General features: G+C 42.6%; 2 protein-coding genes across 6 annotated transcripts in view; both read right to left on the bottom strand.

The window, feature by feature from the left end:
* LOC107383414 (disco-interacting protein 2 homolog C) overlaps positions 1-14,241 on the bottom strand; it is a 219,517-nt gene that overhangs the window by 90,201 nt on the left and 115,075 nt on the right. For all 5 annotated transcript variants that reach the window (XM_054743530.2, XM_054743515.2, XM_015956008.3 and 2 more), the window contains exon 2: positions 5,872-5,943. In XM_054743530.2, coding sequence (XP_054599505.2) covers positions 5,872-5,943 — 72 coding nt within the window. The remainder of the gene's footprint in view (positions 1-5,871; positions 5,944-14,241) is intronic.
* Positions 214-2,676, bottom strand: LOC129164223 (tripartite motif-containing protein 16-like). Its single transcript, XM_054743575.2, has one exon. It carries the CDS (start codon positions 2,537-2,539, stop codon positions 332-334), a length of 2,208 nt encoding a protein of 735 aa, XP_054599550.2. The 5' UTR covers positions 2,540-2,676; the 3' UTR covers positions 214-331.

Genomic DNA, 14,241 nt, shown 5'->3' with positions numbered 1-14,241 from the left:
GCAAACCTTTCTGGGTGGTTAGAATACGGCAGTCGCCTTCATTGTTGTCTTATTAAAATTCAAAAGGTAACACAAATTCTCTAAAACGTACCTTTTTAAATCAAAAATATCTAAATTAAACAGAGAAAAGCTTGTCTAATTTTAGTCCAATCTATGAAAGTTGTATTAAAATGTACATAGATTTAAAGTAAAATTACAATTGCAGGAAAATAAGAGTTTCCTGTAAACAAGCTATGTACAAAACCTGTTGTTTAGACATTTAGACCTCTATCTGTATTTACATCATTTTAGAGAAAACATACTTGCATTTATATCACTGAGAAACAGCAGCCTAACTGAACTTGCACACTTTGGCTGATGCTCCATCAGAGAGCCAGAATCCAACATGGAGCGGCTGAGTGAATTTAGCCTTGACTTCATGGAGAAGAGTCATGGTTTCAGAGACACTGTAGAAGGACAGAAGACCTTCTTTGTAATCCAAGTAAACTCCTACTCTGCTGGACCATGTGCCTGGGATGCGAGTTTTGATCTTGTTATGTCTAAATTCAAAACTGTTTTCGAAACAATCTAAGGCCCAGGACTTGTCATTTTGCCCAAATGTGCATTCATTGAAGGTTCCAGTTCTGCTGATGTCCTTGTAAGCGAGTGCCACCATAACTCCTCTTCCACTTCCCTCCACTTCCAGGTAACATCGGTCGGTCAAATTCTGCTTACTCAGGACTTGCCAGGAATATGCAAACCTTTCTGGGTGGTTAGAATACGGCAGTTCATCCGTCATGTAGTGTACTTCTCTGTTCTCCATTGTTATTAGCAGATGCGGGTTGGCAGTGTTTGGATCTAACGTGATCTGTTTAGCAACACGTAAGAAGTCAGATCTATTCAGTATAAGTTTGTCTCTGGTCGACACTCTGTCCAGTAGAATTTCAGGTGTGAGTCGCATAAAATCAGCATTGTTCAGACTACACCGAGACAAACTTCTAATTATTTGATTGGTCCCCATCAAATCCACTTTTTTTTTAATGTCACCTTGGCTTTCAAAGACGTCAGCTTTGGCCCGTGACATTTTATGTTTGGTAAAGCGGAGCGAAGCACTGGTTGAGGAAGAGTCCTGTCTGAGAGCTTTTTCAGGAGGCTTTGAAAAGTTTGATTTGGGGCTGGTTTTGATCGGTAGGAAGTCATGGCCATTACTCTCAGGGTAAGGCTTGGCTAGTAAAAAGTTCTTTTTGCTAACTTTGGGGGTGCCTCTGGATGGAAAAGCGTTAGAATCGACATGATCCCCATTGAACTGAATGAAATTCTCTTTGTTCTGTGAGAGTTCAGATCTAGGAGACGTGGGGCTTGTTCTGTTTTGGAGGATTCTGCCTTTTACAAACTCAGCTGTGGTCTGGACAGGAGAGGCAACAGCCTCTGGCTCGGCTTGAGGAACTGGTGGGACACCATTGGTCCCGGATATTGCAAACAGAATCTTAGACACTTCTTCATTAAGGACCGCCTCCAGCCTATTTCTGGCTTCCGACACAACCACTGAAACTCTGTCAAAGTTACGTTGACGGCGAAGCTTGTAAATGGGTTGGTATTTATAATCATCCAGATGAGCCAATGAGTGATAATGCAATAGAAAGTGAGTGTGGTTCTCTGTACGGGAAAGCTTGTCCAGCTCGGTATCTTTTCTAGTCAACTTGGCAATCTCATCCTCCAGCTTATCCCGAACATTTTTATACCGACCCACATCGGCGTTCTGCCTTGACAGGATGCCTTCTTTTACATGCGAGAGCTTTTTCTCAATCATATAAATGAGCTCTGTGAAAGCCTTCTCGGTGGTGATCAGTGCACTGTCAGCTGACTGACAAATCTCGTCCTCTTTCTGTTTAAAAGCCATCACATCTTTATCTTTCTCCTGGATTCTCAGCTGGATGTTTTGCCGAGCCACCTGAAGCTCTCTGTCCTTCTCGGCTCTTTCTGCTTCCGTGGAGACTTTTTTATGGCCTCTGTGTCCATCCTCTGAGCAGACATTACAGATGCAGCACTGATCAGTCTGGCAGAACAGCTTCATGACTTCTTGATGATGAAAGCAGATACTCTCCACAAGATTTGCTGTTGCTTCCACCAACCTGTGTTTCCTGAGGGCGGGCACGTTCTTATGATGCTGAAGGTGTTCCTCACAATACGAAGCCAAACATTGCAGACAGGATTTTACAGCTTTGAGTTTTTTCTCAGTGCAGAAATCACAGGCTACATCTTCACTTCCAGCATTGCATTTTTTAACAAGAGCATCAGGTGGAGCAGCAGTCATCCTCAGCTGTTCCACAATATGTTCCACCATGTCACTTTTGACCAGTTGAGGTCGTTGCATAAAGATCTCCCTGCAATCAGGGCAGCTGTAGATCCCACGTTCTTGCTCATCATCCAAGTGCTTCTTGATGCATTTCATGCAAAAGAAGTGTCCACAAGGTACAGTCACCGGCTTATTAAACAAGTCAGAGCACAACGAGCAACAGAATCGCTCCCGTTCGAGGTGAAGCCCTCGCATGAGTTCCATCTTGATAGCTGACTAATGAGGAATGACTGAAGGAGCGCAGTTTTATATAAACACAAACAAGCAAAAGGGGGAGGGGAGGGCTGTACATGTTTTGCTTCATTCCAGAGAGAGGATTGTCTCTGAACAGTAAGACTCATTAGTTCTTGTAAATTCCAATTGTATCCTTTTGGGACTTTACGGTAACAGCCAGAAGAACAGGAGAAAACTAGATCAATATTTGGTGTATGATGGGTGTGACAGCTGCAGCCACACATCAGACAAGTGGCTGAATGGTAATACCAAAGTTTGGTTTACTGGTCGTCTTTCTTTTAATCAAGTTCAGAATTTCTGCCTCTGAATGAAAAGGGAACTTACCCTAGGCGAATGACACGCCTTTGTTTGACCCTTAACCAATCAGAGTGAGTCATAGTAATATATTAGTGCCCCGCTTGTTTTCACCTGTGTGTGAACAAACATGGCATCGGCCGTGGCTGAGAGCGACAACGAGGTTTTCGTTCCGAAGAGGAACGCCTCGTCCGTTATATGGAACTGGTTTGGTTTTTCACCAGATGACAAAGAGCAGCGAAACGTCATTTGCAAGGAGAGCGTCAAGGCAAGTGATGGCAACACCACAAACTTGTTTAATCAATTGAAAAGAAGGCATCCCAAACAATACAATGAGAGCCAGCTGGCAGCTAAAGCTAAAAAGCCTGCGGCTGCAGCGGCAGCGGCTAGTGCTTCTTCCAGGCAGCAAACGCTAACAGAAACACTCACAAAACTCACTCCTTACGACAGAGACAGCAGACGATGGAACAGCGTGACAGATGCAGTGACGTACCACTTGGTTAAAGATTTGTGTCCCGTGCGAACAGTAGGAGTGGGATTTAAGAAAATGATAAAAACAATGGATCTGCGCTACGAGTTTTCCAGCCGCAAGTATTTTTCGAACACAGCTATTCCACGCATGTACGCTGAATGCAAAGTGAGAATTGCAGAAAATATTCAGAATGCGCAGTTATTTGCTACCACAAGCGATCTCTGGTCCAGCCGCACATCAGAGCCGTATTTGAGCTTAACTATCCACTACATGAGCAACTGGGAGCTACATAGTATTTTGAACAAGTTAATGTTTGCACAATACGTTTGCAATTGACATGTTTGCACTTTAAATATGTATACGATTTTAATTTATGTTAAGTTACTTGAAAAACGAGAAAAACTGATTTTTGTAATTGTTTCTCTCAGGGCTTTTATCATCTCTGGTGTGAGTTTAAAATATAAGTGTGTTAGCACTGTGTTGATTATCCCTAATATGAATAAATGTTTATTTATTCAATGTTTCTCTTCTTTAATACGCAATTGAAGTTATGCTATTCATGGATAAAAAATCGTGATAAAATCGAAATCGTGATAAAATATTGGAAATATCGTGATATTCTATTTTTGCCATATCGCCCAGCCCTAATTGGTGTATTAAAATACAGAGAAATCAACTTGTGAATAAAATGCATGTGTAAACATAGCATTTTTAACACAGTAAGCATATTCACACATGGAAAGTACCAATGTGAATAAATCGTATGGCAGCAGCTTTTCTGTACTTTGTGTAAAAGCAGCTCACGGGCCAAAAAAGGTTGGGACCCCTTCTCTCAAGTGTATGCGCCGCCTTAACGAATGAATTTCCTCACACTCTGATCAGTGATGTCTATCCCATTCTATATCCTTTATAAGTTTTAGCCACTATTTACACATCCCTTCTGTCGTATTCAAGAGGTCAGTTCATGCTTGAGCTTCTTGAGTTACACTACAAAGTTGGAGTTCATTACGTGGACCTCTGTTCTGGACCCAAAGAATCACTTAGCTAAATTTATAAAAAAAAATTTGTAAATAAATTATTTATTTTTTAAAAACTCACTTTCCAGAGTTTCACTTTCTCTTCTGAAGATTTACCAAAACCTGAGTTCACAAGGTGAGCTATTTTACCACGTGCAGATGGATGGCAAATGGCAAGTCACTTCTTTATGCTACTTTGCTGGTATGGTATTAAAATCTGTTGGCTATAAAACTGTTTATCTTTTACAAAATAAAATATATGTAATGTTCAATTTTCAAAATGAGGTTTCTTTCATCAAGTCAATAAAAAATCTGTACATGCATGTTTTCACTAATCAGTTTTTGGGGTGCTCAGTAAGAACTTATTACTTAGGCATCAACATAAGAAAAGTAAAAGGTTAAACTACTAGAAAATAAAAGATCATTTTCTTCCATCTTGTAGAACATTCTGAACATCTCTGCACAAAGAAGATTCCTTCAGAAGCTCCTTGCAGTTTAACCTTCAGTGCTCGAGTTTTCCTGTGGTGGAACGCTCAGCCACTGACGCAAAAACAGCTGTTGACACGTAAGTTATTTTCTTCCTCTGGCTGAAAACTAGCAGACAAATCCAAAGAATCTAAATGAACTGGTTGGAAAACCTTTTAATGCCTTCTGGTAAGAATGTCGCAAGCTGCTGCAGGTAAACATGTAACAGGTTTACTGGAGTGAGAACGCTGAACTGGATCGCTGTGAACATCAAAGCTAGATGAAACATGATGCTCAGAAAAACTTTACTAATGGCCATTTCATGACAGCTCACTGTTCCTCAGACCACGAGTAAAGCAAGTGGAGATGGGGCCTTCTCACTGCAATCATTTAAGCGTCAGCTGAAGATGTATTTTTACACACTGGCTTTAAATACAGAGCTGAAGGTAACAACCCATGATGTTATTGTACTGTTTTTATTGTTTTATTGTCGTATTATGATTGTTTAAGGTGCTTTGGATCTCCTTTGCAGATGTGGAAAGTGCCATGTAGATAAATCTTGATTGATTGATTGATTGATTCTGAAGAAAATTTTGGCTCCAAAATTCAACTTCTATTTTTGTCCTTGCTTTCCCAAACTACTGACCAGATATGACTGGTAAAAAAAAAAGTGAATAAACACTCTAAAAATGTAGATAGTCATGCATTTAGTTCTATTAAGGCTGAGCAACGCGGCTTTAAAAAAAAAAAAGTCAGATTTTTTAAAGTTCCAAATCCGATTTCTATTTGAATTCTTTTTTTTCTCCATTTCCTTTCTGAAACAAACCATAAATGACAGAATATATTTCATTCCTTCTGGGAGTTGACCTGAATTCAAAGTCAAACTAAAAGTCCAACACACTCAAATTCATCAATAAAATCCCCCCCACCCAACTCCTGACGAAAACTATTCATTTTCTTTATTCATCTACAAAGTATTGGTCATGACCCGTGGGCAGAGTAAACAGTAAAACAGTTGAGTAGCAACAAAAAGGTGAATGGAAAGTCTGTCTAACCTGGTGTTTGAGGGAAATGGGCCCCAATCAGCTTAGACCGCTTCTTCTCATAGCCCTTCTGTGTGATGTCACCTGCAAAAGAAACAGAAGTGCATTTATTATCCACTTATATATTAAATCAAGTTCTTAAATCGTAAGGCTTTTAGTTGAACAAAAGGATGGAGTTGCAGTAATGAAATATTGAAAATTGTGCTTCCTGTCAGACCAGGTCAAATTTCTGCTCCAGGCTGTAAAAAACACAAACGTATAGCCATGTTTGTGGTGGTCATCTTGAATGTTTATCACTCTAAAGGTTAATCAGTCATAGAAGTACATCAAATTACTATTTCCAGTAAGCAAAAATGGTATCTCACACATCTTGGTTGTTGGTGATAATCAAGGTTTTCCATGTCTTAAGGACTTTGCTTTAAGATTTCAAGTAAATAAAAACATTTCATGAAAAAACTAGTTTAAGGCATCAAAACAAATGGCTGCGAGAGAAAACACTCTGATTTCATGACATTCTGCTAAGTCATTCTCTTCACTCAACTAGAACCAGATTTTGCAGTTTGGTTGCATTTGTGACTGTGAATGCATGTAAACACACAGACAGGACCCAAATATTCCAGGTGCATTTAATTCACTCCTTACAAAGCAACAAACCACCACAAAAGGTGCTGAGCAAAGAAACTCCACCAGTGATGAATCAAGTCAGCAAAGGTGCCATCAGCACATTTCTTCACAGAGAAAAGCGCATGTGAATCTAATGGCACAAATATAAATAATTACTGGAATTGAGTTTCAGCCTCAGGGAATAACAGTGAGAAAGAGATCCAGGGGAAAATGCCCACCATGTTCCTTTCCTTTGGAAGGGAAGTGACTGCTAAGTAAATGAAATGAAGTTGAATTATGAACAAATTAGTTAAACTGTTAACTGAGCGACTAAACACTTTTTGGGTGAAAAGGTTTATGCATTTGTGACATTCGGGAGGGAATATTGCAGTCATTTTAGCCCTTAGTAATAAAAGCTGTTTAAAAATGTCAAATAATTTAAAATGCTGCAGCCAGAGGACCGAGTATTTGATCTCAGTGATATCATTTGTGCTTTAAAAGACTTCAAAAATAGCTTTTCTATTAATTGTTTCATTTATGCTTTCTTTTAGTTTGTAAAAATGTCTCATTCCTTTGATATTTTGTAGTTTAAGTTGTGCCTCACAGGATTGTGTTTGTTGAGTCTGAAGTGCAGAGATGTTTGGAAGTGAAGAGGAAAACAGAAGGGAGAACAAAAACAGCTGATGTTGAATGTCTGCTTTTTAGGATTTTCTGAGTAAAATGAATAAACTGAAAGGTAAAATGTTAGTTTTGTGTCCTACAGTAGATACTGATAAGCACTAAATGCAGGTTTTCTTTTTGTTTCCTTTATTTATTTGTTCCCTTTGTTTTATCGATCTGTTGATGTAAACAAGTGTTGCGTTATGAATGTCCTGTTGTTGACCTAAAGGTCATGATCTGCTGCATCTGCTCGAGCAGAGACATAAAGTCTCTGATACACGCCTAATCTACATGAGATATTGGCCAAGGTCTTTCATGCCCTCTGCTCATCTGAACTGCTTCACCTTTTACAGATCAAGACGAAGAACTCGCTACATAAACACATAACCAAACAACTTTATTATTACCAATAATAATGTGAGCCCAATGCTCAATCAATTTGTGAAATGACAATGTTATTACTTGATATTATAATCCTGTGATCAGTAGTATTTTACAAGTAATTATAATCCTGGACATTTGCACTAGACACTAATGACACATAATGCTAAAGTTACACGACACATTTCCTTTTGTCTGATCCAATCAGAACCTTGGTTTCCGACGCGAGGCGTGGTTTTCTGTGGTGTTTGAATAAACCCTCTTTTGCATGTCAAATTCTGATTCGCCAGTAAACCAAAATATGACAGTTATAAAAACTATTCCACGCCACCTTTTCTTTAGTTCAAATCATTCTAGAGAAGTCTCGGACAGGCCATCCGGACTTGCTCTTCAACCAAGAGAACCTCGACAAGCTGGATAAAATCTGTTGCAAGTTACACCTGACCGCAAAGATTCCTTCAAAATAAAAGCCAAACCTCCTGACCCCTTCAGGGTCTCGCTGACACCAATGAACCTGTCGTGACCTGGAAGCATTCCAAGACTAGTTTGGTCGGCACCGCTGCTTTTCTACCGGATTCGGTTCCAAGGAGGGTCCAAGAGGACCTCAACATTCTGGATCTAAACGGAGGCTTCCCCTGGGGGTACGTAGACCGACAGACTGCGTTTCATGTCGTCGTCGTCTTCCTCCGCTTATCCGGGTCCGGGTCGCGGGGGCAGCATCCCAACTAGGGATCTCCAGACCGTCCTCTCCCCGGCCACCTCCACCAGCTCCTCCGGCAGGACCCCAAGGCTTTCCCTGGCCAGATTGGAGATGTAACCTCTCCAACGTGTCCTGGGTCGACCCGAAACACCTCCCCAGGGAGGCGTCCAGGAGGCATCCTGACCAGATGCCCAACCCACCTCAACTGACTCCTTTCGATCTGGAGGAGCAGCGGTTCTACTCCGAGTCCTTCCCGAAGCTCCTCACCCCATCTCTAAGGCTGAGCCCGGCCACCCTACGGAGGAAACTCATTTCGGCCGCTTGTATCCGTGATCTCGTTCTTTCTAGAGAAGTCTCGGACAGGCCATCCGGACTTACTCTTCAGCCAAGAGAACCTCGACAAGCTGGATAAAATCTGTTGCAAGTTACACCTGACCGCAAAGGTTCCTTCAAAATAAAAGCTGAACCTCCTGACCCCTTCAGGGTCTTTCGGTCATTACCCAAAGCTCATGACCTTAGGTGAGGACTGGGACATAGATCGACCGGTAAATCGAGAGCCTGGCTTTCTGGCTCAGCTCCCTCTTCACCACGACAGATCGGCTCAGCGTCCGCATCACTGCACAAGGTGAAACAATCCGCCTGTCGATCTCCCAATCCCTCCTACCCTCACTCGTGAACAAGACCCCGAGATACTTAAACTCAAATCTCACCATTTCCCAGCTGAATGAAGATCACTGCCTTTGAGATAAAAGTTACTGCCATGATCATAAACACAGGCTTATCAATGGAGCACAGAAACATCAAAACCTGCATTCTTCATGTGCTTGTTCAACTTCCAGGTTTCTCAACCCCCTTGTTCTGTTATCCTTAAGCATTGATTCATGAAGAAAAATAAAAAATCTTGTTCCTTTCTTTGTTATGTTTGTGTTCATTGTAACTCACAAAATCCCAAGGATCGGCAGAGCATGAAGTTAGCTTCTGGTTCAGGCTTAAAATTCAGTATTTTGTTAACTAATATGATGTCCTCCTGTACATTTTATTGAAGCACTGGGCACATCTTGTCCTATAAAATCATTTCTTCACATATAATAGATGTTTGTGTAGCCTAGGTCTTCTCTTACACAGTCAAACGCTTTTATTTTGTAAGAAATGAAATGTGAACATGGCTCCTCCAGTGACGGAGATCATCTCTGTGGAATGACAGTAAAATAAATAACTAATGAAATGAGCGGTGAGCAGCGCTGTCTGATTTAAGATGAGTGAGATGAACGAAAGACACCCGAGTGACACTAAACCAGGAGCAGATCTGTCCAACGAGGAAAAAGCTGTTTCTGTGGCTGACCTGACAAATCCTCCTTAAACACACAAACACGTGATTAAGTGGCTCAGATCAAGAAGCCGGCTGTGGGCGCAGACGTCATTGGTGACTGTGTCAGCGCTGCGGTTTTGGGTAGCGTGAAGGCAAGGCACATGGCAGCAATTAGCATCTCTGATAGGGAATCTACCATCCTGCAGAGATGACGCAGAAACTGCTTCAGTTTGGGAGGAGAGAACGTGACAAACACGAGGAGGTCTGACCTTCTGTGGGTGCTGCTGCTGTCATGTTCTGGTGACACAAAATCTCTACAAGTTGATTTAACAGGTCTTAGGAGGAGAAAATGAGCTCAAGAGTCACGAACATCTCTGCCACGGTGACGAAGCAGTCAGGTACCAGAAAAGATCTGTGTTTATTCAGTCAGCCAAACAGGCAGCTGGAGAAAAGCTACAGCTACATGGTGGTGGATAAACTGTGAATAACTTAAACCATATGTAATCTAAATGCTAATAATATACAAAAATCTGGTCTATTAATACAGCTGCATCCTAATTCTCTTTGTCCCACCTCAGATGAAAGCTGGAACTTCTCTGACCTCTAATACCAAAATAATGTGGTGCCATGATCCTGCAGAAGGATGTTAGGATATGAAACGTGCAGCAGGGTTTAGCACAGCTGTACAGCATGTCTATGAGTTACTGTCGCAGTCACCGGGCACTTTTTCAAACTTTCCTCCACTGAGCTCCTCCTTTCCACCTTGCTCCTGTCTGCGATCCTCTTCAGTAGTGTTCCTGCTACCATCCTATGATCACCAGACTCTTTTGTCCTTCCGTTCGTTCACGATCGCCCAAGATGCACCGAGGACGTACCTCTCTGTTTGTTTGAGTAGAGCACTGGCCCGGAGCCAAACGACGATTCCAACCCGGGCGCCTCCAGCGATGTTAATCCGGTCCCGGGAAAACGTAGGAGGAAAAGAGGTAAACGAGCAGGAATCCAAGTGAGAATAAGACTTCTCTTAAAGTGTGGTTTATCTAGTAAACATTGGCGTGATCTTCTAACTTATTTTCCTTTGTTTGGTGACTTGAGCGCCACTTCCGCATTCCCGCCAGGCTTAAGGTCGGTTTATCCTCATTCCTCTGTGGTTTCTCCTCCTGTTCCCTCAGTAAGTGGTTTTTATAAACACCGTGGATCTAACCCTGCTAATTTACGTCCTCTAACTCCAGCTGTTTCTGAAGTTTCTGATTCCTCACCCTCACTCAGCATGGCTCTATTAAATACCCGCTCTGTTAACAATAAGTCCTTCCTGCTCAATGATTTAATTCTCTCTAAAAACCTGGACTTTCTGTTTCTGACCGAAGTTTGGCAGCAAACATCTGATTATTCTGGTCTGATTGAACTCTGCCCGAGTGGCTATTCTTTTCTTAGCCAGCCCCGGGATTCTGGTCGTGGTGGAGGCCTAGCTGTTGTTTTCAGAGACCATCTTCCATGTAGCTCTACAACCTCTGGTCACTTTGCTTACTTTGAACTGCAGCTGATTAAAGTCGGGCGTAAGAACCCGGTCTACTGTGCTGTGGTCTATCGTCCACCTGGTCCAAACAGTTCTTTCCTTCGGGAGTTTAGTGACTTTCTATCCTCCAATGTGAAGCTGTCCAGACTGGTGATTGTTGGTCATTTTAAAATCCACGTCGATGATCCCTCTGATCACTTTGCCATGAATTTCTCCAGCCTTATGGGCTCCTTCAGCTTTAACCAGCATGTTTCTGGCCCCACACACACCAGGGGGCACACTCTAGGCCAACATTAGAAACCTAGGAGTTATTTTTGATCCAGCTTGTGAGTTTAGACTCACACGTCAAAACCATCTCCCGCTCTTGTTTCTTTTAACTGAGAAACATTTCAAAAGTCTGTAAACTGGTTTCTACTGCAGATCTGGAAAAAATAATCCATGCCTTTGTGTCATCACGCTTAGACTACTGTAACACTCTTTTTTACTGGTCTCAGCAAAACCTCGCTCTCACGCCTTCAAGCCATCCAAAATGCAGCAGCCAGACTCCTAACCAAATCCAGCAGACGAGCTCACATCACTCCAGTTTTACAGTCCCTCCACTGGCTCCCAGTAGAATATAGAATACAGTTTAAAGTTTTAGTCCTGACCTATAGAGCTCTTAACAACCAGGCTCCAAGCTACCTATCTGAGCTTTTATCCCCACACACCACCTCTCGGAACCTTAGATCCACATCTGAAAACCTCCTGGCTGTTCCTCGAACCAGACTGAAAACCAAAGGGGACAGGGCCTTTCAGACTATTGCACCCAGACTTTGGAACAGTCTACCTTCAAATCTCCGTCTCTCTAACACTGTAGAGGTCTTTAAAAATCATCTAAAAACTCACCTTTTCATCCAGGCGTTCCCTCCCTAAATGTTTCAAAAAAATGGCTTTGTTCGGGTTCACACCGTCGCTTTGTTTATACTCATGATTTAATTTTCTACTTAATCACTGCTACTGTTTTTCTGATGTTGTTATTGGTTAGAGGTATTTGCCCTGATCTTTATCATGTTGTACAGCGCTTTGTGATTTATATCTGTGAAAGGCGCTATATAAATAAACTTTTACTTACTTACTTACTTACACTCTAGACCTTGTTTTTACCCTGAGTCTAAATGCTGACAGTGTTTGTCCTGAGGACATTTATATTTCTAATCGCCATTACATTTTCTTGTCAGTCAAACTTGTCAGTTTCTGCATCCCCACCTCCTGCTCGCCGTATGGTTGGTTCTCGTTTTCTTAATGAGAGCACAGCTAGCAATTTTTCTGCTGCTTTTGATCCACCCTGTTCTTCTGATAATGACCCAGATTCCTTAACTTCTCAGTTTAACGAGCACTGCCTCTCCATTCTGGACAATATCTGTCCTGTCAGAACCAGATCAGTTCCTGCAGTGAACCCTACTCCCTGGTTTAAAGACAGCCTTCGCAGCCTAAAGCGCCAATGCTGAAAAATTGAGCGCTTGTGGAAGGAAACCCATCTCCACGTCCATCTGCTGCACCTAAAGGATCTTCTGACATCCTTTAACTCTACAGTCACAGACGCTAGGGTTTCCTATTTTTCCAAACTGGTGTCCCAGAGCAAAGGGAACCCCAAGGTGCTGTTTAACACCATCATCATCAGCATTGTCTCTCCTGCCTCTCCTACAGCCTCCATCCACTCTGTTGCAGACTTAAATGACTTTCTGTCTTTCTTTGTGGACAAAGTCAATAAGGTTAGATCTAGCATCTCTCCTTCAGCCTTATCGCTGCCTCTCCCGACTCCAACCAGGCCCATCATCCTAGATAGCTTTGCTCCTGTTTCTTTGCCTGAGTTAACCAAACTAGTTAACTCTATGAAAGCCTCTGCATGCCCCCTCCACATCTTACCCTCATCTTTGTTTAAAAGTGATTTTCAGTCCATCGGTCCCAGCGTGCTTTCTATAATTAATGCTTCTCTGGTTTCTGGTCAGGTCCCTGCTTACTTTAAGAACGCTGTAATCCACTCGCTGCTTAAAAAAACGAGTCTTGAACCCTCTCTCCATAGCAGCTTCAGACCCATCTCTAAACTTCCATTCATCTCCAAGATCTTGGAAAAGGTTGTGGCTAAACAACTCACAGCTGCTCTTGATGAACATGACATCTATGATTGCTTCCAGTCAGGTTTTCGTAGAGCTCATTCTACTGAAACAGCTCTTCTTAGGGTCTCCAGTGACCTTACGACTCACAGTGATGCAGGGGACTGTTCTGTTCTGGTCCTGCTGGATCTGACTGCAGCCTTTGACACTGTTGACCATCACCTGCTACTGGAGAGGATGAGAGACTGGGTAGGTCTATCAGGAACTGCTCTGGAGTGGTTCTCCTCTTATATTTCTGAGCGCTCCTTTTCTGTGGCCGTGTCCAAGTTTAGGTCCTCCACCACCTCTCTTACCCATGGTGTCCCACACGGTTCTGTGTTGGGGCCTCTGGTCTTCCTCCTCTATCTGCTTCCTCTTCAGCACATCCTGAGCTCCTTCGAAGGAATCTCCTACCATCTTTATGCAGATGACATCCAACTGTACATCTCCTTTAAGCCCCATGAGATGTCTAAGCTGCGGCTGTTACACACCTGCTTAGACTCTATCAAAACCTGGATGGCTGGGAGCTTTCTACAGCTGAATGAAGATAAGACTGAGATCCTCATCTGTGCCCCAGACAAGCTGGTTCCCAAAGTCAGAGACTCTTTTGGTCAGCTTGCTTCTCACACCAAACCTTCCATCAGGAATCTTGGCGTGACCTTTGACCCAGCTCTCACCCTGGATTCTCATGTCAGTTCTCTTGTTCGCTCTTCCTTCTTCCATCTCAGGAACATTGCTGAGTCCCATTCTGTCCTGCTCTGAACTTGAGACAGTTATCCACACCTTCATCTCCTCATGCTTAGACTACTGTAACTCTCTTTTCACGTGTCTGAGCAGAACCTTCCTGAACCGTCTACAGGTGGTTCAGAATGCCTGTGCTCGGCTTCTGACCAAATCCTCCAAACACACCCACATCACCCCACTTCTCCTCCAGCTTCATTGGCTCCCAGTCAACTTCAGGGTTCATTTCAAGATCCTGGTTCTGGTCTATAGGGCCTTACATGGACAAGCACCATCTTACATTGGTGATCTTCTAACCCCGGGTTTCCACAGGAGCCGTCAGCAGCAAGTTACTGTAGCAGCA

This window comes from Nothobranchius furzeri, chromosome 11 (assembly GCF_043380555.1).
Source record: "Nothobranchius furzeri strain GRZ-AD chromosome 11, NfurGRZ-RIMD1, whole genome shotgun sequence".
Classification (NCBI taxonomy): domain Eukaryota; kingdom Metazoa; phylum Chordata; class Actinopteri; order Cyprinodontiformes; family Nothobranchiidae; genus Nothobranchius; species Nothobranchius furzeri.
Note: the sequence above shows the minus strand (reverse complement) of the source record. Positions and strands in the feature narration are given on the sequence as shown.

Bases quoted from the DNA above. Each gene is read 5' to 3' on its own strand.
- LOC129164223 (XM_054743575.2), bottom strand. From the start codon at position 2,539: ATGGAACTCATGCGAGGGCTTCACCTCGAACGGGAGCGATTCTGTTGC.